Source organism: Phlebotomus papatasi, chromosome 1 (assembly GCF_024763615.1).
Source record: "Phlebotomus papatasi isolate M1 chromosome 1, Ppap_2.1, whole genome shotgun sequence".
NCBI classification, from domain to species: domain Eukaryota; kingdom Metazoa; phylum Arthropoda; class Insecta; order Diptera; family Psychodidae; genus Phlebotomus; species Phlebotomus papatasi.
Genome location: NC_077222.1, coordinates 80,511,881 through 80,535,437, shown reverse-complemented (window position 1 = coordinate 80,535,437; position 23,557 = coordinate 80,511,881). Strand labels below are relative to the sequence as shown.

At 36.1% G+C, this 23,557-nt stretch overlaps 4 protein-coding genes across 4 annotated transcripts; 2 read left to right on the top strand and 2 right to left on the bottom strand.

Moving 5' to 3' along the window:
- Window positions 1–184: 184 nt before the first annotated feature.
- On the top strand, window positions 185–1,076 carry LOC129810299 (uncharacterized). The gene is made up of 2 exons (XM_055860670.1): window positions 185–365; window positions 428–1,076. The coding sequence occupies exons 1-2, from the start codon at window positions 274–276 to the stop codon at window positions 1,029–1,031; spliced, it is 696 nt and encodes a 231-aa protein (XP_055716645.1). The 5' UTR covers window positions 185–273; the 3' UTR covers window positions 1,032–1,076.
- Window positions 1,007–1,717, bottom strand: LOC129810300 (DNA replication complex GINS protein SLD5). Its single transcript, XM_055860671.1, has one exon. It carries the CDS (start codon window positions 1,715–1,717, stop codon window positions 1,067–1,069), a length of 651 nt encoding a protein of 216 aa, XP_055716646.1. The 3' UTR covers window positions 1,007–1,066.
- A 2,824-nt stretch (window positions 1,718–4,541) lies between these two features.
- Window positions 4,542–18,367, top strand: LOC129810262 (histone-lysine N-methyltransferase SETD1). Its single transcript, XM_055860608.1, has 6 exons — window positions 4,542–5,073; window positions 5,178–5,409; window positions 5,482–5,731; window positions 5,801–6,048; window positions 10,611–14,571; window positions 17,663–18,367. The coding sequence occupies exons 2-6, from the start codon at window positions 5,183–5,185 to the stop codon at window positions 17,834–17,836; spliced, it is 4,860 nt and encodes a 1,619-aa protein (XP_055716583.1). The 5' UTR covers window positions 4,542–5,073; window positions 5,178–5,182; the 3' UTR covers window positions 17,837–18,367.
- LOC129810307 (mediator of RNA polymerase II transcription subunit 21) lies at window positions 18,265–18,937 on the bottom strand. The gene is made up of 2 exons (XM_055860680.1): window positions 18,813–18,937; window positions 18,265–18,753 (listed from the first exon to the last, which is right to left on the bottom strand). The coding sequence occupies exons 1-2, from the start codon at window positions 18,852–18,854 to the stop codon at window positions 18,406–18,408; spliced, it is 390 nt and encodes a 129-aa protein (XP_055716655.1). The 5' UTR covers window positions 18,855–18,937; the 3' UTR covers window positions 18,265–18,405.
- Between the last annotated feature and the right edge of the window lie 4,620 nt (window positions 18,938–23,557).

The window sequence follows — 23,557 nt, the reverse complement described above, 5'->3', positions numbered from 1 at the left end:
GTAAAAGTCATTAAACAAAAAATAGTGTTGGGTAATTATATGATATTTGAGATTTTTGCAATTAAATTGGCACTGAAAATAATTTTTTTTATTCCAGTTAAGGTAATATTTCCATAAAGTTAGAAGTTACCCAAAAATCAAGTTTTTTAAATTTTCCTCAAGAGGTCCTCACTGGCTCCCGAAACAGTGCAAAGTGAGGTTAGGTTGGAATTATAAGCAAAAATTTTGTTGTTTACCAGGAAAACCGCTAATTCCGCAGAGAAAATCAGGAAAATGGAAGTAGATTTTGGTGAAATCTTAGAGCCAGTGTCTCGTGCATTCTGGGATGACTACGACGATCTGACAGACAATGAAGAATACAAGAAGTAAAGAAGACAGTAACATACCTGTTGAACTTTTGTGTAAAAAAGATGTTTTTATCTTCCAGGCCGGAATGGAATGCAGAAGAAAAAGACATAATTTGTCCAGGAAATGTGAAATCTTGCATTGTGATTGAAGGGGATAAGGTAGAAGAGTTAATGAAGCTCCTGATTCTCAATGAAGCCAAACCCATTGCCAGGCTAAAGTCAGGAAAAGTCTCTCTATTCCATCTTCCGGATGTGGGAAGCATAATTTGTGTTTCCGAGGAGAAAACCCTCAATTATTTTGCAGCAATAACGGAGTTAATGAAACCATTTATCGAGAAGACTCCTCAAGTAGTCTGCATTTCCATTCAGCCCTCATCTCTTCACAAAGGACCAAAGGAGGGCGATTCTGATAAGGTATCGTTTATTCGTGGCCTTGATTCACCCTTCCCAGAAATTGTGGCACTTAAAGAACCAAATTTTATCACTGGAGTTTGTGCTGGAGTTGCCTCTTGGAGGAAATTCAATGACCTTTCCACATCTTGCTATGTGGTCTACGTGGAAACTCTTCGATTTGATTCCCAGACAATTGAACCTCTCATTAGGATTCTCCAGAAGATCGGAGTGCGATGCAATGAGAATAGCTACATAAACATAAAAGCTACAGATTCAAATCTTTATATGTAAATTTTGGGGATTACAATAAAACTCTGTACAATTTTTCAGATCAAGTCCACCTTTCCCTTTAGTACGAGATCCTCAATCAATTTGTAGGGTACAATGTGTTGTGAGCCCTGTTCCAAGTCCACTTCCTCCTCATCATCTCTGAGCACTACGCTATCAACATTCTCATTGGCACGGATGAAGACGTGACTGTCGAGATTAGGCTGCACAATCCTCTTTCTAGGGTCATCTGGAAAGCTCCGGGGAAGATGTCGAAGAACAAGTTGCTGAAAATGGGTTTCCATGTGACTGAGGTATTCATTTGCAAAGGCTGCTTCCTCGTCAGATAGCCTCTTGTCCGTAACCCTCCGAGATTCTTCGTCTCTGATGATGGCCTGTGTGAATCCTTCAATTTTATTCAGCCGACACCGCAAGTAACTGGCAATGAGATAGCGAATCCTCTCCAATTCCATCCTATGGGCCACTGAGCGAAAGTCATTCTTGTCCAATTGCTTAGTACTCTCCTCCATGTATGCCAGCTGACTCAGCATAAGGTCCAGCATTTCAGTCTGATGCGGGAGGATGTCTGGCGAGAGTTTCTCATTGAGCCAGGCTTTCTCCAGAATCTCCAATACTTTTTGTGCTGTTATTGGCTCTTCTTCTTCATTACTTTCGTATCCATTGGTGATTGCAGGTTCTGTGTCTTCCATTCTGGACTAATTATTCTACTCAGTTCCTTAGACTCCACGAATAAAAAGCCCTAACTATTTTTATTTACTTTTTTGGAGAAAAAAATATAACCTAACAAAAACAAAGAGATTGGAATTTTCCCGCGCTTGGACAGCAGTTGCCCAAACATACCTTGCTTAATGTGTTACACGTAAGCAATGCGTAAGGTATATTGGACAAGAAAAAATAAATTTAACACTTTATGGCTCCGGCACACCTTTTAGATCAGGAAAATTTCATGAAGTCGAAATTCCAATCCCTTTCTTTCTCACATGCTTTGTATATGTCTATCTCATTATCTCGCACTCTTCTTCTTCTTTTAAACATCACACCAAATTTAATTTAGCTCAATCGAATTTGGTATGCGAAAGAATGAGATAGTCATATGCAAAACATGTGAGAAAGAAAGGGATGCGAATTTCTACTTCATGAAATTTTCCTGATCTAAAAGGTGTGCCGGAGCCATTAAAACCCAAAATGGCATTTTAGTCCAATTTTAAGTTTGGAGCTCCATAGTAGAAATTTTATTCAATATTATGCTAAAAGCTAAAGGTGATGACACTAATGTATAGACTATAGAGATAATTTAATTAGCTTTCGTTTAGTAGAAAAAAAAATAGTTGACAACTTTTTTATTATTTAAAAAAATTGGAAAAAAGACCAAAAAATGGGCGTAGAATACCAAATTGGCGTAAAATGCCACCTTTTTTATATGGAGTTGGCATCCGAAATGGACATAACCTAAAATATGTTAACATTTTTTGAGTTTTGTCACGATTCGAAAAAATCGTAAAAAAATACGTGAAAATGTTAAAATAATTATTAAAAATTAAGTATTATAAGACCTAGAATTGTTGTGAAATGGCAATGTAAAAAAAGTACGGTGAAAATTCACTTTTCGCTTTGTTTTTCTTTTTCGATTCCCTGTTGGAATTTCACATAAAATTTTCCTAAACAACAGCACAAACTATATATGAGAATTTGAAAATTTTACAGGAGAATATATAGATATGAGTTCTAAGATTCTTGCCAAATTGCTAGGAAAAAGGAAATTCAATAAAAATTGCCTTTTTGCTACGAAAATCTGTAAAAATTCACTTTGGCATTTCTTGTTAATTTTCACAAAATTTATATAAAAATGACAAGAAAAAATAGAAAAATATTTATTGTAAAAATAATTTATGAGTCCTAGAACTGCTGTAGAAGTCTTACGGAACGAAAAACTATTGAAAAAATGCTTTTTTGTGGAGAATATCTGCACTGGCATTTTATGCCAGCTTGGTATTTTACGCGATTTTTTGGCTCGGGTTTTAAAGTGTTAAACGAAACTAATAGATATTGAAGCATTCAACAAATCATTTGCAATGCCTGCAATTCTATCTAAAAATAGTAAAACAATTATACAAAAACGTGGGAAGTTAATTTTTTTATTAACTCTTTCCGGACCACATCATATCGTCAGTTAAATCAGCATTTATCGTAACTTCATTTTTGCGATTTTGAGATATATACATATTTGGAATCAGCGTAATTTTGTTTATTAAACGCACTTGTGAAAAAGAAACTTTTATAAGCCCAATAAAAATTATTTTAAACAAAAATTATCGTAAGTGCCCTTAATTAACAAAAATTTATCAGAATTTGTCGTAACTTTCATTTTTGGGGAAGTTACGACAAATTTCCATACAAAATTTTTAATAATCAGCATTTGCGGTAACTTCTTTTGCTCACTTGCGTGGCTTGTAATTTCCAGAAAAAATTTGCAATATTTCTCAATAAAACGTTTATAAACTCTTACAAATATCGAAAGACAGTGCGAATAGTGTAACATGAAATTATTTTAATTCAATATTTGCGAGAAAAAAGTGAGAAAAATCCCTACCCATCTGTCATTAATACAAAACAAAACAAGCGACGTGGCGCACAAAATTTATTCAATAAAAGTTATGAAATAAAAGCTTTTAGGGACAGAGATAACAGTATTATTGACTAATTTAGTCAAATAAAGGCGCTTATTGTCACTAGAATAATTCAAATTGATATAATGCATTTTAGAAAATTGTCGTAACTTCCAGAATCTCCATACATTGGAAGTTACGGCTTTATAAATGATGGAAGTTACGATAAAATATTATTGTGTTTCTTCTAACATATTTCTCAATATTGCAGCTTTTAAATAATTTTATAAAGATTCTCTCGAGCTAACTTACAGTTTATTAGTGCCCCTTTTATTATTTTGACTCAAAAGTATCGCATTCGGGGCTCATTTTTAAGAAAAAAAAATATTGAATTGAAAATTTCGTCTCCTGAAAAGTTATCAAAAGGAAATTTCGACAAATGCTGATTTAACTGACGATATCCAGCGAACGAATTTCAGTTAAACTCACTTTATTATAAGTCTTAGTGGTCAAATATGATACTTTTTTAGAGAAAGAATATTTTCCGCCTCTGGGAAATTGGAAAACTCGTGGGTACTCTCGTCCCCAAAAGAACGCAAAGGATACAAACTTCAATTTTCCAAAAATATCTTTTTATTTTCCAAAAAAATTATCTAAGCTCAGGAGTTATTTAAGATCCTGCAAAAATATCCTAGGTTTGGACATCCTTCTAGTTTATAATCATCCATAAGAATCGGATTTTTATCGATTCTAAATAGTCCAAACAAATTCTTTTTTCCATGGGTACCCAGAGTCCCAAAGGAGACGAAAGAGTTAAAAACATTTATCTCAAAGTCCTTGCATACCGAGCATGAGTATGCATTACCCCATTGCATACGCGAATGAAAGAAAAATCGACATGTCAGCCGGGGAGTTTAATTTCGTCACGCAAAAAATGGAGACAGCTGCGGAAAATCTTCTGAATTATTTTAATTTTTCTCATATCGTTTGCATTTCAACTATGAAAAGAGTAGCTGGAGGGATCAAGGAAGAGTTGCAGTTGCTAAATTCACTGAAATGCACTGGGTTTTGGCTGAAAAGAGGCTTTTCCTCTTGTGCGAGGATTTTTTTTTTCATATGTCTTCCATGTTGCTTTCCCGTCTCGCTTGCTCTGCTTGCTTGTCTCATTGGCAATCGAGTGAGCCAAGAGGCGAGTTGTGTGATTATTGTCTTTTGATATAATTGACGAAAACATCAAGAAAATCGGGATTTTTACTGAATTTTCTCCACTGAACTAGTCTCTGGGTGATAGAGTTTGGGATGGATATGGAAGTTTCCCCAAGGCTACACAGTGAATGAGCAGGGAATCGTTTTGGTGGTTGGCAGAGGGGTCTGGCAATATTAGATGAATTTTTGTCATCTCTCGCCCTCCCAGGAAAAGAAAATCACTCTTAATTGAGGTAATATTTGTCAGAGAGTCAGTAGAAATGGATATTTCATGTTTTTAGGCTTTTTGTCTGATTTGGATGTCAAAACAATTTAGAGGTTATGTTTACAATTTCAGGAAAAATGAATGGCGCAATCGAGAAATGCGGAGCCCCACCAGGTCACAAGGCCCCACGAAACTACAAATTGCTGGTGGATCCGTTCCTTCAGAAAGGAGCCACTAAGGTCTATCGATATGATGGAGTTGTTCCGGGAGATACATCGCATCCTCCCATTGTCCTTCGGGATCCACGGAATCCCCTGGCAAGACTTCGGGCACGGCTGGAGGCACTCGATTTGCCCGTGCCACGGTACATTTCATTGACTTCTTGGTATTTTCAGGGAAGCGTAAACAAGGGAGTTTGTTTTTGTCATGGTTACAGGTTCCGGATCGATCAGAACTACGTGGGAGAGCCACCACCGGTGGAAATAACTATAACAAATCTCAATGACAACATTGATAAGACTTTCCTGGCGGAAATGATAAGTAAATGTGGTCCAACGGATGAGATGCACATCTACTACCATCCTGTGACCAATAAACATTTAGGCTTGGCCAGAATTGTCTTTGAGAGTGTCAAATCTGCCCGGACGTGCATTGATCGCCTCAATGGGACATCTGTGATGGGAAAGGTGAGATTTTCCACATGAGCCCCTCTTTTGTTCCAGGAAAATTTGCTACATTGCACTTTTTTCGCGTAGGTCTTGAGTGTCTTTCACGATGCCTTCGGTGATGAGTGCAAAAAGTTACTTGAGAATGCTACAAGTGAGAAAAAGCCCACATCAATCCCTTCAGCACCCTCAACTGTGCCATCCATGGACGAGAACACAAGATCAGACATCCATGGAGATTGGGATATCGAGACTAACAGCATGGATGGACACCACAAGGAGAAAAGCCGCGAGTATGAGCACTACTCTTCTCATAGCCGGGACTATGAGAGTGATAGGTGAGTTGCAATTTCAAATTTTAGACTTTTCATTATTGTCTATGCAAACTCTTCATGAGAAAAGTTCAGATAGGGTAAGTGTTCCAAATTCCGGCCGGCTTGCAATTTCGGCCACTTTTTGTTCCACGAATTTCGATGAATTTTAGTTTTTGCGTACTCCAGAGATCATACAATGCAAAAACATAACAAAAATGTCGTTTCGACACAAGAGATAATCCGAATAAGACACAGGAAAAATTCTGGGAAGGCAAAGAACTTTAAGAATGAAGGTGGCCGAAATTGGCCACCAAAGCTGTGTCTACATTTTTATTTATTTTAAAATGGAATAATGAATTAATTTGACTGAAAATGAAGATGATAAACTGCGTATAAAGTCCCAAGCAACACTTCTTAAAAAGAATGAATAAAAAAATCAATGTGTATTAAAAATATTACATTTCAAACTTGAGACTTTGGCGCTTGCACGCAACTATGCCAAAATTTGGCATAGTTACCCTACATATTTTTGAGAGTTCTATGGCAAATTATTTGTCCAATTTACTGTTTATATGGAGCAAATTTTTGGTTTAAGGAAAAGGAAAGTGTCTCGGATAAATAGAAAAAGGTGTGTTGTATGAGATAAAAATTGTTAGTAGTGTCCAAGCTTCATAATAACTCAACTTTCAAAATTTTGAAAGCTAAAATCCAGATTGGGGCAAAATCCTGAACAGCCAATATCCCAAAAACGCAAATTACGGACGTCAAACTCACGAAAGTGCCAAAATGCGAACGCAGAAATCCTGAAAGCCAAAATTCTGAATTTCGAATTTTGGCTTTCGGAATTTTAAGTCTTCTGGATATTGACTGAGACCCCTTTTCTTAGTTTCAGCAGGAAGCAAAAATAGGCGCAAAACTGCAATTTCGATCTGTAATATTTCATACAATTTTTTTTATAATTTATAATAATTTTTCAGAAGAAATTTCAATTAGAAGAAATTTTATTAGGGTTTAATATTTATTTAAAAAAAAATGATTTAGGGGGAATATTAATTTTGTGAACAGTGGAAAACTCAAACCGTATCCTTTCCGTACAAATTCTTCGTAATAAAAAAGCTGTGCTTCGGAATATAAAGCAAGGCAACTCTATCAGTTAACCAGTAATTGCATTTTAGTTTGAATGCTTTACATTCAAACAAATGTGAAAACAAAAAAAAGGTTTACAAATGTTAAACTAAAATTTATTATTATTATTATTATTTTTTTCTTAAATTTCAATCGATACTTGCGATCGCGGCAGCGTTTAGCCTAATGTGTTTACAGTAACTGTGTTATCTTTTGCGTGTTTTTTTTTAAGTGACTGTATAGTTTGTTTTACTTTTGTCCAGCAAAACAAAATAGTTTCTGGAATTGAAAAGAAAAGATGGGTGGCAAAGCGTCCCAGGTTTTGCGAAATGCTCGAACTTGTGACTTAGATGCTATGCCTTAAAAGTACTTTCGCATCATTTACCATTTAAAGGTTCTTAACCGATTTCAACTGGTTCATAAATCATTCAAAAGATCCTCCAAAATTGATTTAAAAGTAAATAGAATTGATTTTCGGATTAAAATTAGTTATCGGCTATGAACCGGTTTAGAATCGATTAGAACCGGTTCAGTTTTATAGGAAATTCCAAGACCTTTCCAACGACCCCAAACATGACCCCATTCGCTTAATAATGCGCTCTTTAGTGTTTTTTAACCTGAAAAACCATTATTAGTAATGATGCAACGGTATTTACGGAGTGCTCGAGCTCACGAGAAAGAACTCTCCGTGTATTATCTTTTCGCACGGTTTTTAGGTACTTACTGGTTTATTGCCAATTAAATTGATTATAAATTTAAAAAAAATCTTTCCGAAATAATAAAAAGTGCATAAGAAAAGCATATTTTAGAATATTTTAGAATGATTAGCAAGCATGCGGACAAATAAAAAGTAAATCCGAGAAAGGTATTTCATTTACGGGTATATTATCGATTCATTACTGATTGAGTTCGATGCAGTCGGGTTGGAAATTTCAAGATTTTTCAAAAAACTCCAAATCTAATAAAATCGGTTTAGAAGTAGACCCGTCAAAATGGTTAAACTTTGACCTTTGAAAATTCAATATAGAAATGCTTTTCGAACATAGGTTTATCTAAGAACGAAATATTCACCTTGATTAAATCTCAAAAACATATACGAAAATGAAAAAAAAATCTAGGAGCCCTTTTTGAAAGAAACTAAGAAAAACATGGCTTTGGAGGGATTGAAGGGTGTGGGAGAAAGGAAAAAAGACTGTCCTAGATAATGCTGAATTATAGGGGGGGGGGTCGTCGAAAACTGAAAGTTGATATCTTTCACCGTTTAGCTTCTAGTTGTGTCACAAGTTGAACAAAATGTGGATTATATAACTGCTCTTTCTTTGAGTTCGAGAAATAAAAAGTAGGATGAAAAGGAACACTTATTGACACTTTAAGAATTTGTCATGCCATACTTATTGAGACTTTCACTACCGATTAAGGATATGAAATTTGAACACCTATATTCTTTTTGTAAGAAAAGGTACATTACAAAAAAATATCATATTACTTGTATTTTACCAGTTTAAATTTAATCATTTTGACAAAAGTGTCAATAGGGGTTCCCTGTCGAAGAGGTGTTCCTTCGACCTTAGGACTTAATACAATTGAATTTTAAGCGTAATTTATTGGTTTATTGCTGGGTTTAAGGGAATTGTTCCAAATTCAGGACAGTTTGCGTGTAAATATCATTTCCGCAGCTTATTTTAAATGCTATATTTTTATTACGAATTAGTTTTTTATCACTTCCTTTTCAGGAATATTTTTGCAAACATTGAAGGGTAGTTTATAGTCTCGGTTTTCTCTAAAAAAAATTGTTTTTTTTTATATTTGAAAATTAAAACAAATATAAATATTGCTTTGGGTACTATTTTGGACACAACATTTTTCGAAGTTTCTTGACCAAAAGGAATACTTGTAAGGATATTTCCACAGTATCTTGTTTCTAGAGGCCATATTTTTTTCCTTTCTAAACCCAAAGTTATCCTAGACAAGAATGAAAGTATCACAGTTCTTATAAGTTCAAAAAAAAAATGGATAGGGTATATGTGCTAAATTTCGCCATAGTTGCATGCAAGCGCCAAAGACTCAAGTTTGAAATGAAATATTCATCTGCATACTTATATTGAGTTTATATGCTCATTGCTATTATAAATTTCATGAAAATTTCTTAATAATGCAAAATCACATCAAAGCTAAGACAACACCGAGAAAAATGTGGATGGTAAAATTTACCATCCTCCATACAAGATTCTAATGGCTGGATAGTAAAAAAGTCACCCAGCAAACGCTATATTAAATTGGTCTGTCAAAAATTGTAGAATCTATTGCATGGATAGTAAATTCTAATAGCCGAATGGTAAATTCTAATATCCTCGGATATTAGATTTTACTAGCCGGATGGTAAATTTTACTGGCAGGATAGTAAATTTTACTAGCCAGATATTAGAATGAAAAATTTATTTTTCCTTATTTTCATTGATTTTTGGCCATTGTTTGAGGGCTTGGGACCTTTCTTGGATGACATTCTTTGTATTTCAAACCATTTTGGTGCGTGAAAATTGACGACTGCGCCGAGATTTGAACACGCGACCTTTGTGATGACAGTCGAGCGTCTTCCAGCTGCACCACGAATTCCTATAATGTATGCAAAGCATATCGGGACACGTTGCATTGGCATCAACGATATTCCAAAATGACATTCTAACAACAGGATGGCAAATTTTACTGACTTGGATAGTAATTTCAATCCAAATTACTATCCTCCGGTAAAATTTATTGTCTTCCAGTTAAACTCTAACATCTAATATGCGGCCAGTAAAATCTACTATCCGGATATTAGAATCTAAGAGTAGTCAAGGTAAGATCTAAAGGAGGATAGTAGATTTTACCATCCGACTATTAGAATTTACTATCCATAGGATAGTAAATTTTAAAATGTGAAGATAGTAGATTCTAAAGGAAAGTTTCTATGGAGGATGGTATTTTCTACTATCTTTTGGGGCAGTAGAATTTAAAGACACGATTTGTAGAAAATACCATACAAATTTTTTTCGGTGAAATAATGACAAATTTGAGCATATTTGCTTCATTTTTGATAATCGTAATCGAACTTGAAAAATGACAACAAACTTTTTTCGAATTTAACTGCCGCCCGACTTATAAAGTAGCCCGATCTTAAAAGAGTCGAATTAGCGAGAGTCTACTGTAGTTCCTTGTTCATTCATTTTCACTGTAGTTCCTTGTCCTTTTGGAATTCTTCCAATGCGTTTTTCAGATCATCTTGCTCGCCGAAGCGATATTTTTTGTTATTTTTTGCATTGTATAATCTCTAGAGTACGCAAAAACTAAAAATTAATGGAAATTAAAGGAATAAGAAATGTGGCCGGAATTGCAAGCTGGCCGAAATTTGGTACACTTATCCTAAATGTGGGGGGTTGCCGGAGAGAAAGGCTTTGATTGATGTTATGATATTGTTGTTGCAGGCGCGAGAAGGACAAGTACAGCGATAAGAAGGATAGTAGGCGGTGGGAGAAGGAGCGGAAGCACCATAGATATCATCACAAGAGTGATCGGGAGAGAGAGAGAAGGGATAGGGAGCGTGAGTATGAGCGTGAGAGAGAACGTGATCTACATGAGCATGAACATCACCGAGATAGAGTGGAGCGAAAGAGTAAGAGTCGACGACATCGGGAACGACAGAGGAGTACCAGCATTGACAAATATGGCTACAGTAGCCGATCAGAGAGAGAATATTCCGTGTCTATCGATGGCTATGGTACATCAATGTCCTCCACTGAGTTGATGTATGGCAATCATTCGGGTTACATGAGTAGTCACTATGATTCAATGTATTCCTACTCGGCTACGGCTTATGCCTCAGCATCTCAGCCTCATGCCTATGAACAGTATGCAACGGTTGCAACGCCAGTATGGCATACTGGGATTCCCTGGACAGCGGCACCACATGCAGCACCACCGCCACCTGAGGAGGAGGATTGGGATGCTGAATTGGCACCAGCACCACCACCGCCGGAGGAGAAGCCAAAGAGGAAGAATAAGGAAGAGAAACAACGTGAACCTGAACCCGTAGCGGCAGCAGCGGTTGACAATGAAGAAAACTCCAATCTCGATCTCGATACTCGAATTGCCATGATGTTCAAGGATAAGGCGGCTCCACCATTTCTTCAGTTTGACAGCAGTGATAGTGAGACTGAGGGTGGAAAGGTGAAGGAAGAGGGTGAAATTAGTGAGCAGATTGCAGAGGAGGTCAAGGTGGAAAGTGGGAATTGTCGAGAGAATTCTCTGAGTCCACCTGGAACACCACCGAGTCCCTTTTTGTCCCTGGAAGCTTATCAGGAGGCCAGGATTTTGTCACGGAAACTGTTGCGAAAGATGGAGAAGGCAGCAAAGAAGTTGGCACTGGATGAGGGTGCCAGTGATATATCGTCCAGTGACGATGAGGTACTTCTTGAGAAGGGAACGTATAGTCCTCTGCCACCGGATAAAATTGAGAGGGATGATGATCAGATGTCATTGTCATCATTGTCGTCTACTGAGGCAAAAATTGATGAAGATCCTCCACTTGCTCAAGATTCAGTGTCCCTTGTGGTCAAGCATGAATTTCATCCGTCGTCAACTTATCTCTATCCAGCTGGTACAAATCCCTACTATCACTATTCGTCCGAATATGATTCCTATCACTACATGAATCCCTATATTTCGGGCTTTATGATGAATCCTGCATCGAGTTACTATCACATGAGGCAGGAAATTCAACCGGAACCACCTAAGAATTCTGGTGATCCACATGCAGGTACAATATCTGCTGTGGTGGATCAGGTAACGGCTGAATTGAAGCAGATTTTGAAGAAGGATTTCAATAAGAAAATGATTGAGAATACAGCATATAAGCGTTTTGAAACATGGTGGGATGAGCAGGAACGCAAGAAAACAGCTAAAGTGCATGATAGTAGTGGGATTAGGCCCCTTGGTGAGGCAAATCAGATTCGTACGGAGAAGAAGGCTCCTGATATCAATCAATTGTTGAATAATAACATTGAGAACCTCGATTTGAGCAACTATACGGGTAACTTTGGCCTAGGCTTGAGAGCTACTATTCCAAAGATGCCCAGTTTTAGACGCAAGAAACCATCTCCGGTGCGACATGATGATGAAGACAGCAGAAGGCATCTCAGTGATCAGGAAGAGATGGTACAGGGATCAGATTCGGAGAAGGAAGATGTACAGCAGCATAAATCGAAGATCTCATATAGTCGTCCGGTGCATCATCAACAACGTGTAAGGAAGCGTAAGGGTAGTACATCAAGCTTCTTCACAACCTCCAGCGAAGATAGGAGTAGTGGCAGTGAATCTGACACGAGTACAGTGTACAGTTCGGGATCGGAATTGATGAATGAGAGGCGTGTACCGCAGAAGAGGGACAATGACAAGAGGATCTATTCGGACTTTGACACAGATGATGAGGATATAACACCGACAAAGGTAGTGGAATCAGTGGCAGGACGTATTGGAAGTGGAAAGATGAAGGGTGTCTACTCAGATACGGAGACAGAAGATGAAACAGAGACGGAAGTTGTGAAGAGGAAAAAAGGAAGAAAGTCTCCGGTAGAGAAAAAATCTACAATTATTGTGACCCAGGAGAAGGAAAAGGAGAAAGATCAGGAAGATTCCAAAGTACCTCGAACTCCAGGAACAGAAGAACAGCATGAAGAGAAATCATCAACCGTTGGAGTAGCAGCAGTTGCAGAGCCGTCGAAGAAGGTATCTGTGTTGAATTTGGACAGATTGTACAGTGATTCCGAGGAAGAGAGGGAGTATCAAGAGAAGAGGAGACGTAATACAGAGTATATGGAGCAAATAGAGAGGGAATTTGAGGAAGAACAGAGACGGAAGCGTGAAGAAGAAGCTGCTGAAAAGAAGGTGGATAAAAAGGTGGAAGAGAAACCTCCTGAGAAGGCTATTGAAGAATCCATGCCACCTGTTCCATTTAGTCCAATGGATCCCGAAACGCCAATTCTCACAAAACCTCCACCAACTCCAGGCGCCAAGTTATTTGACAATCTTGATCCTCTGAGTAAGTTTATGGCCAAGGATAAAGTTGTTGAGACAACAGAGAAGAAACGTAAGAAACCAATGACAGAAGATACAGCCACCAAGGAGCCGCCGAAGAAGAAGAAAGCTTCGAAGGATGTCAATGGATATATTCAGTCATTTGAGAAGTTTGTGAAAGATCAGGAAGAGGTGTCTAAGGAGGAACCTAAGGCTACTGTTACTGATGCATCATCAGTTGAGAAGCCACCAGAGCCAAAGTATTCACCCACAATGTCAGATGGGAGCTCAAGTCAGACCAGTCAAGCGAGTCAAGTGGCACTTGATCATTGTTATTCACTTCCACCGTCAGCATCACCATCATCTTCATCGCCATCGTCAGCACAGCAACAAGCAACGGCCAATGCTGTCAAAGTCACTTCGCAGATCTTGGCACATGATCATGGATATACCACAAGTACCGCTCCAGATATCACTCCTGTGACTCAATCTTCAGCACAGCAACAGAAACCTGCAGCTCCTCCAGTCAAGGCTAAGAAAGACACAACAACGGCCAAGACCAAGAAGGAGCCAGTGAAGAAGCAACCGGAGAAACAAGTAAAAACCACGCCATTTGTGCCACAGATGAAGTACGCCAAAAGAGATACCCACGGAGAACTCCTGGTGCTGTATGAATTCCTCATGAAGGGCATCGATGCCGAAGATAGTGAATATCTCCGGCGGAGCTATGAAGCTCTCCTACAAGATGACGCAAATAGTTGCTGGCTCAATGCAACTCATTGGGTTGAGCATTGTGTAACAGATAGAAATTGGATGCCAGCAACACCGGCTAAGAAGCGAAAACGCGATGTGGATGATCTGAAGCCTCATGTGACAGGATCAGCACGTACAGAGGGCTACTACAAAGTTGATGTGCGCGAGAAGCAGAAGCACAAGATGACACATATAAAAGCAGAAGGTGGTGCAGGTGGTGGTGCCATTGGAGAGACAGCCAGCAAAGTGCTAGTGGCCAAAATGCAGGGAATCTCGAGGGAGGCAAGATCCAATCAGAGACGTCTGCTGACAGCTTTCGGTGCCAGTACAGAATCGGAATTGCTGAAATTCAATCAGTTGAAATTCCGCAAGAAACATCTGAGATTCGCAAAGTCACAAATTCACGATTGGGGACTGTTTGCACTGGAACCCATTGCAGCGGATGAGATGGTGATTGAGTATGTGGGACAGATGGTCAGACCTGTTGTAGCGGATTTGAGGGAGAATAAGTACGAGGCCATTGGTATTGGTAGTAGCTACCTCTTCCGCATTGATCTGGAGACGATCATTGATGCTACAAAATGTGGAAATCTCGCAAGATTCATCAATCACAGCTGCAATGTGAGTACAGTTCATTTATTTTATGGGGTTTTTTTGGTTTTTGGGTTTTCGGGTTTTGGGGCGAAAATTCGGAAAATTTGATAAACAAATCCAATTTTAGAAGATTTCAAAAGATTATGAGTAAGACCGTCTTCAGGCTAGAAGTTTAGCCTAGTTTCCGAAGGTCTCAAAATCTTAAATAGCAATCATTAAGAAAAAAAACCTAAAATGTTAAAACAACTCTATGGCAGAGTTGAATTAACTCTACGAATATCGATGTAATTGTTACTCTTTTTCGTTGTAAAATTTAGTAAATAGAGTTGTAACAACTCTTCGTGTGAGTTGAATTAATTCGTCGGATATCGATGTAATTATTACTCTTTTTCGATGTAAAATTTCATCTCGACTGAAGTATATGCTTAAGTGTTTTCGTTTTAAGAATATACTTCAGTCAAGAAGATTTTCGTGTGACAAAGTTCATATCGATCCCTCATAATATAATCCGAACAACTCGCGAATGGCCAACTTTACGGTGTTCTACAAAGGTGTAGTAGAGGAATAAATTTCCTATGAAAATATGTCATCTAGGTTTTTTTTTTCAAATTTGCGGAAGCCCAAGCAAATCAAAATGTGTTTATACCCCATGCCTGGTACAATTTGCTCCAGCATTTTTTGAGAATGGTCACAAAATTACTTTAAAGCAAACGACTCCATAAATGTATTTCCTTACAAAATAGAGCAAAATGTGTGTCACAAAGTTGTAAAGCGGTAAATTTCCTGTAAAATTTCGCTAATTAGAAATTTCTAGGGCTCTCGTGTAGCTTGTAAAAAAACAAAATATCCGTTTTGTGACTTTTTGCCCCACTCTCTCATATTGCTCATTTTTTCAGACTAAATATTTTCGAAAATTAGTCTGAGTCTATTTGGGCCTGGCATTTAGCCATATGGCCTAAATTTTCTAATTTTTATTCACTCATGATTTTTTTTGGAAAATTTTGACTTAGGGCAGAATCACATTGACAGTAAAATGCTCACCGTCACCGTCAAACCCCTCACCGTATTTCGTTAATTTACGCATTTTCATTGCAATTCTTACGCAAATTTTCCATTCCTTGTCTCATACTCGGTGGCCCTAGGTGAAAATAGTATAAGAAAATTGAATAAATAAAGCGAAAATGCGATAAACGGTGAGCAATAAAACTGTACGAAAAACTGTAGCAAAAAAATCCTACAGTATATGTTTTGCTTACCGTTTATCGCATTTTCGCTTTATTTATTCAATTTTCTTATACTATTTCCAGCTAGGGCCACCGAGTATGAGACAAGGTAATATCGTAATGGAAAATTTGTGTAAGAATTGCAATGAAAATGCGTAAATCAACGAAATACGGTGAGGGCTTTGACGGTGACGGTGAGCATTTTACTGTCAATGTGATTCTGCCCTTATGATTGGATATACTAAGGGTAAATGATGCATTATATTCTGAGTGACTAGCAAAATTACTTGTTATTTAAGATTTTGAGACCTTTAGAAACTTTGCTAAACAAGTTCCTGTCAAGTTGCCTGAAATTTGAAGCCACTGTGCTAAACCTATAATCTTCTGAAAACTGCTTAAAGCTGTCTTCTGACAAGAGGTTTAGGGTAAATTAGGCTAAATCAAAACCTGCTCTAAATGGAAATTTTTCGCTACTCCAAATGGAAACGTCATTGTTTTCACAATAAATACAGTATTAAATAATTATATTTATATATTTTCTATACCACATATTCATTATTTAGTTAATTTTGCTCTCAGAGGATAATAGAAACTTGATTCATCTATCGGACAAATCGCCATTAAATTTTCATTTTCCTCTGGAGGAAAATCTAAGGATTTCCTGGGATTTTGTTTGGTGGGATTATGAACCTTATAAGTAAGACATTTTTTTGGCATAGTTGGAGAATCCATACGGTTTGCATGGTAGTCAGAAAAAATCATTGAACTTGAACATCATTTTTGTGTGCGAAAGTTCAAAGCCTCCCCCTACCTTTTTACCATCGAATTTTGAATCGATCGTCCATGTTTTCCAATGAACTGTTGTTTATTCGTTTTGTTTAACATTTAATGTCATATTTTTGGCTAATTTTAGTTAAATTAAGTGCTATTCTTTATTGTTAACAGTACGTGAAGTTTTCAAATGAAGTAATTACCTATTTCGTGAACAAAAAGGATTTTTCTGAAGTGTCTGCAAATGCTTCAATAGGAAACCCCGGAAATATGATTTTTTTGGAGAGATTTTCCTATTATTTTTGATGGGAAAGGAGAAAAGACCGGAAATAAGAATAAGCGGTTTCACTTACACTGTTTGTCTCCAATTAGAAACTTTCCCTTGTCTCCATTTGGATTAATATGTTTCCAATTGAAGAATTTTACACTTGCGTATTTTTCTTGTATTTAAGAAGTTTTTAAATTTATATCTAAAGAATTTTCACTAAACAGTAACATTCTAGAAGAGTGAAGCAGCAAATTTATGTAATTCTCTTCAGAGAAATATGAACTTAATGTGTTGAATCTTCTGTTAAATTTAAAACATCTGGAAATGGTTTTGAATTAGGACATTTACCCTAGTCCAGTTCCCCAAGGTATCAAAATCCTAAATGGTAACCAATTTTATGGGATTTTCAGGATCTAATAAATCATTATCTGTCCTTAATAATCGAATCCTAAATCAGTTTTCTTAAAAAAAAATCTTAACTAATAAGAATTCGAGAAGTTAGGCCAAATGTCTATGCTCTAACTAAGCCTTAGGTCTGAAGTCCGTATATACATACATACAGCCGTGTGAGATTTTTAGGCCATTGACGGACGAACAGAGTGATATAATTTTTTCGGAAAATCTTTAGTTCAAAAATTCTACTAAATTATTATCCTTTGGGGGAAGGATAAATAAATATGTTACTCAAAATTGAGGGATTATCTTGATTTCTTCGTGGAAATCATTATAACATAATTAATTGAAAAATTCGTGAGAAAAAAATTGGGAGAACCCTCCAAAAAAACCCTTCAATGAGTGTATCACAATAATTAAAATTAAAAAAAAAATCCTTTATTTGAAAAATTTTTATTTGCAGCCCAATTGCTATGCCAAAGTGATCACAATAGAGTCAGAGAAGAAGATTGTCATCTATTCGAAACAGCCCATTGGGATCAACGAGGAGATCACGTATGATTACAAATTTCCGCTGGAGGATGAAAAAATTCCATGTCTCTGTGGGGCTCAGGGATGCCGTGGTACTCTCAATTAAGTGGCAGGAGAGAGGCACCGCCGCCTATGGAGCTGCAGATGGGAAGATTTCGTTTTGCCGTTGTGAATCGTTTTCTCATCTTTCCGATTTTTTTCTCCCAATTTAAAGTCTCTTTTCTATAATTGCAGAGTTCTGTTTTTCTTTTTGAAAAAAATATGTAGGATAAATTTTTTGTGTAAAAGAATATTAAGATAAGTTTAATATTTTTTAAGAGAGCAAATAGGAATATTTTTTTAGTTCATTCACCTAATGATCCTTTAATTTGTAAGTTGAAATCCTGAACGAGAATTCTTCTGTTTCATTCTTAATAATGAAATAATAATTTTTCGTCGACACTGAAAAAAAGATGTTTGAAGATTATGTAAAAAGTTGTAACTTTTAAAACGTTAACGAAAAGAAGGGTATCAATAGAATAACTAAATTCAGCATTATGTAAAAAAAAACTTGTCTTTTTATTAGGATCATGCTTGTAAAATAATTTATTCCTTGAGAGACAGAGTCAGTGAATTAATAAAATCGCCCTCGAGATGATTGGGAGAGCATTTTAATGGATTCCTGGCTGGGGTGCTTCAGTGTTGCATATCGAGTTGTGCTTGGGCTATATCACTCAGAGCCGATTGGATTTTCTCCAGGAGGGCTTCACCTCGTTTAACCACTTCTTCGAGACGTTCAGCTGCGTCTTGATTCTCCACTTCCAGCCTCTTTAGGCTCTGTACCTGAAGTTCCGGACCAGAATCTTCATTTGGCAGGGATTCAATGAGGGTGTCGATATCTTTGGCACAGCGACTGATCAATGTGGAGAAGAGCTGAGCATAGTCCTCTTGTTGATTTTGCTGAGGCGTCTGAGAGCCGGAAAAGCGACTTGGGGGCGCATACTGCTGAAGAATTCCGATGCTATTGCAAAAATTGTCCGCTTGCTAAAAAAATTATTCTTAGGATTTATTTTCCTGGGTTTTGAATGGTTTTTGACACTCACGAGATTGATAGTATCTTGTAGTTGCGTTAGACGATCTGCCATAGAGATTTTTGATGAATTTTCTTTAGAAAAAACAATAATTTCCTAAGAAAATCCTAATCAAAACAAACAAATTTTGACAGTGACTGAGAACTGAGAGTGCTCAATAGGCAACAACTCAGCGGACTCAGCGACTTTATATCAAAGACACCAACCGTCGCTCATTTTGGAATATGTCTTGAATTACGTGGTTACACTTAATCGATTAATAATCGAAATACCGCCTAAATTGATATTTTGGCGGGTAAAATATAAAACGACTCTGCATAGTGCTTGCTGCAGAAAATAACGACACAGAAAAAAATTTCTTGTCAAATTAACAAGAAAAGTTTGGGGAAAGCATGCTCTTTTATACAGAATTTGGAAAAGTTTTGTCAAATTGGCAGCCATAACTCGCATAACTCGATCTTGTGAAAAGTTTGTCAAAAGTATGTTTTTCCATATAAAATGTGAGAAAAAGTTTTATAAAACTGGTAAACAACATCTTTTGACGATGTCCTTTCAACAAGACATTTTTTTTAGAGTAAAAATAGATTTTCACGAGCTTCCCAATTAACACATTAAGAACTTCATTAAGTTATTTACTAAGTTTTTAACTTAATGACTTAATTTTAAGGACTTTGTCGAACATCCAATTAAGGTAAGGGGCTGTATGTCGGCCACTTAAGGATGGGTTTTATGAAAAACTTATGTAAAAGGACATTTAATTTGCCTGTTTTGATCAAATTTTCACCCTAAGTTGTAGTATAGATCTTTGTCCATCTGATTGTACACTTCATTTGGAGATAAAATAATTTTAGATTATTAAAAAATTAAAATGTTTTAAAAATGTAGAGTGTTCCTCAATTCGGCCACTTCAATATAAGCGTTTCTCTACTCGGCCACCTGGGGTTCCTCTAGTCGGCCACCCATTTTTCAAATTTTAAAAGCCCGTAACGTTTTTACGGACTAGAAAAGGATATTGAGAAAGAAAGAAAGAAAACCTTTAAAGAATAGTAATTTTAAGAAAACAAAAAATTGTAAGGGAAAAATTCTTTTTATTCTTTTATTTAGCCGGCCGAATTGAGGAACATGGCTTTAAAATTTCACACCTTCACATTTAAGACAGAAAATTAATATTTTTATCAATAATGAAAATAAATTTATTGCACAGTGAGTTAGTTAAAGTTCTCAACTTGCGGTTTGACTCAAAATTTGACTGCTAAAGTAATCTGTACAGGTAATAAATCGAATAACTCTTTGTGAAAAAATGTCGTGAATATTATAAAGAACATTAAAATATGCTGAAAAATGACCAATATTGCTTAAGGTAAATTTGAATCCTCTGACTTTTAATAATTTTTTTTAATGTTTTGTGTATAATTTCATTTGTATTCTCGGTCATTTGTGTTATTTATACAATTATTGACCTTATGATGTTATAAAACTCCTGGAATATTATTGCAAAATTATATAATATGAATAAATAATTCCACCGGCCGACTTGAAGAACACATAGTGGCCGACTTGTTAAACGGCCGACTAGAGAGTACCTTACCTTACTTGAAAGATATAACGCCACTGCTTTGTATCGAATAGGGAAACTAATTCAGCATCGTGTCGTGACACAACCTTATGCCATTGACACACTTACGACTTAAGCCGAGAGATGGCTTAGTGGAAAATTAAAGTAATGAGGTTTAACCACTATTTTGAATATACTTACGCTGAGCCGTCTCTCGGCTAATCCCCAGGTCTGTCAAGGCCCTTAACATTAAGTAGTTTTTAAGACTTTTGTAGAAGTCCTTAATTGAGTAGTCTGAATTAAGGCCATGAAAAATATTTTTACTAAGTACTTATTTAAGGACTTTCGGCTACACACAGAAGAATGGAAAATTCGTAGACACACTCAGGAATTCAATTTCGAATCCCATCTGACGAGTGCCAATGTCCTAAATCTGAATCCTTGATCATTTAGTTTCAGTTGAAATTTGCAAGTCTAATGGCCTCTACACACTAGAGAAATTTATGTCCATATTGAAGTGTTTTTCCTACACAAGCGTAGGGAATTTTATTCAATATGTACATAAATTTCTCTAGTGTGTAGAGGTCATAACCGTGCTATCACACTAGGATTTTTTTCAATTTGTAAATTCAATTTAATTTTCAGATGAATTGTTCCTATGCGTTATTTTGCATTAAAAATCATTTGAATTAATAAATTTTCGCTTATTTATTCATATAAAGTAATACTTGGCCCACCAAAACATGTTTAAATATGCTAAATTAGCATAAATGTGATTGCTCAAATTAAATTTGAATTCAGCATATTAAAATGCTAAAATTGGTCATTAATTTCAATTTTATTGCAAATAAACAAGTATCTTTTTGAACCAAATTGTTCTTCTTAAATTTATTTACTCGTAATTAATTATTATTTGTGACCAAAAAATAAGATAAATACAGTAATTTAGTGATAAAATTGTACGCGAGTGAAGCATATCGGGAGTAAATTACTAAGTTTCTCCAAAGCCATTATTGTGCCAAGAAATCTTCTGTTTATATGACTTCAACAAATCTTTCAAATCTTTCTTCTGGCTTTGGGGAGCCTTCTGAATAACAGTTAAGTGACTTATCTCTTTCCGGACCGCAGCATATACTGCAAGCCAATTTCATAATTTTTTAATCAAAAATATCTAAGGTCAGGAATTAATTGAGGTCATACAAAAAATATCTTACATTTGGATATCCTTATAGTTTGCAATCATCCACAAGAATCGGATTTTTATCAGTTCTGAATAATTAAAAAACACTGTTTTTCACAGAATATTCATATGCTGCTTTGGGTACTCAGAATCCCAAAAGAGACGAAAGAGTTTATAAGACATTTTAAGTACTATCACACATTTTCCGGAGTCATTCAGAATTAAAAATCTCGCGGCAATATTTAAAATTGAGGAAATTTCTTGCAAAATGTGTCCTGCCTGTGAGAATTTTCAAGTAAATTCTAGAAATCTTATAATGCTCAATTGACTCAATTGAATTTAAATTTAAGTTCTGAAAATCCTAGTGTGATAGCACTGTAAGGCCATGAAAAGTACTTATTTAAGGACTTCCGGTTACACACAGAAGAATGAAAAATTCTTAGACACACCCAGAAATTTAATTTCAAATTTCAACCGATGAGCGCCCGTGCCCTAAATTTGAATCTTTGATCCTTTTTGTTTTAGAATTTGCAAGTCTCAAGACATTTATCATTTTTCAGCTAATGCTGAACTTAAGTTCCCGATCGCTTAGAGCTTCTATCTAAACTTAAACGTCTCGGGGATTCACGGTCAAGTTATGTCAAAAGGATCTATTAATTTTTAAGTATTGTAATTTCTTTTACCAAAATAGTTTTGCTTAAAAAAAATTTAAAGTATAAAAAATAATTAAAATCAATTTTTCAATAATATTAGAATTTAAAAATTCGTCATTTTTTAGCCTAAAAATTTACTAATATAGAAAATAGCTGGAGGCTTGCAAAAATATCCTAGATTCCTTCAACCTTCTACTTTGCAATTACTTACAAAAATAAGAAAAAAATAACTTTAGGTAGTAAATTAATAATAATTTTGTAAAATGTAGACCCAGGACATGAATGTATGGTACTCAAAGAGAAGGTATGCAGTCCTGGCTTTCACGTTATTTGCTGGTGACGTGGGACTTGTGAGAGGATTAGAATTTGGAAATCTTGTGGATTATAATTTACCCTTCCGGATCACGTGCTCAAAGAAAGGTTTAGCAGAATATGGGACTGTTGAAAATATACGCTTCCTTATCAGAAGTTGTGAGCATGAAAGAGTAATTTAGCCAGATTTTGGGCTACTTGTGGGCAATGTAACGTTCCCGAATAACAAGCTGTTGACACTAAAAAAGAGCTATGAGTTATACAGTAGACTCTCTCAAATTCGGACATATGGGACCGAAATGTCAGCCGAATTAGACAGAAATTCGGGCGACACACTTTATGAAATGCAACGGTTTTTTATTCATGTGCATATAGATATTGAGTTTACATACTCATATATAACGTAAATTGCATGAAAATACCTCAATAATGCAAAATCACATCAAAACTAAGACAAACCATGCCAAATTTGAGCATATTTGATTCATTTGATAATCATAATCAAACTTGAAAAATGACAACAAACTTTTTCAAATGCAACCGCTGCTCGAATTAAAAAGTAGCCCGATCTTAAAAGAGCCGAATTAGCGAGAGTCTACTGTAACAACTTACCGTAGATGCAGGTGACTTTGTCCTCAATGGGTGACTTTGCTTCCCTCCTGGTCGTAAGCTTTTCTTTAATTCTAGCACTTAAGGATGGTCTTTACAGATCCGATCTACCATGTCTGATCGATGAGGACCATTCTTACACATAAGAATTAAAGAAAAGGTTACGAACAGTAGGATGGCAAAGTCACCCACGGAGGACAGTCACCCGCACGGCCGGTACTAAATCAAAATGCAAACAAGAATGTTAATTTTATCACTAATTTCACTGAACTTACTTTTTATGCTTTTTATAGATTTATTACAAAAATAAAGAAAACTTTAGGAAACCATATCACGTACTGAAGAACGATCCAATATGGTTAATATATGTCCATCGCATACTCTAGTTCACAGCTTTTGCTACCAGATGATGCTACCGTCATTTAAAAATGACTTAATTAAGGTTTTA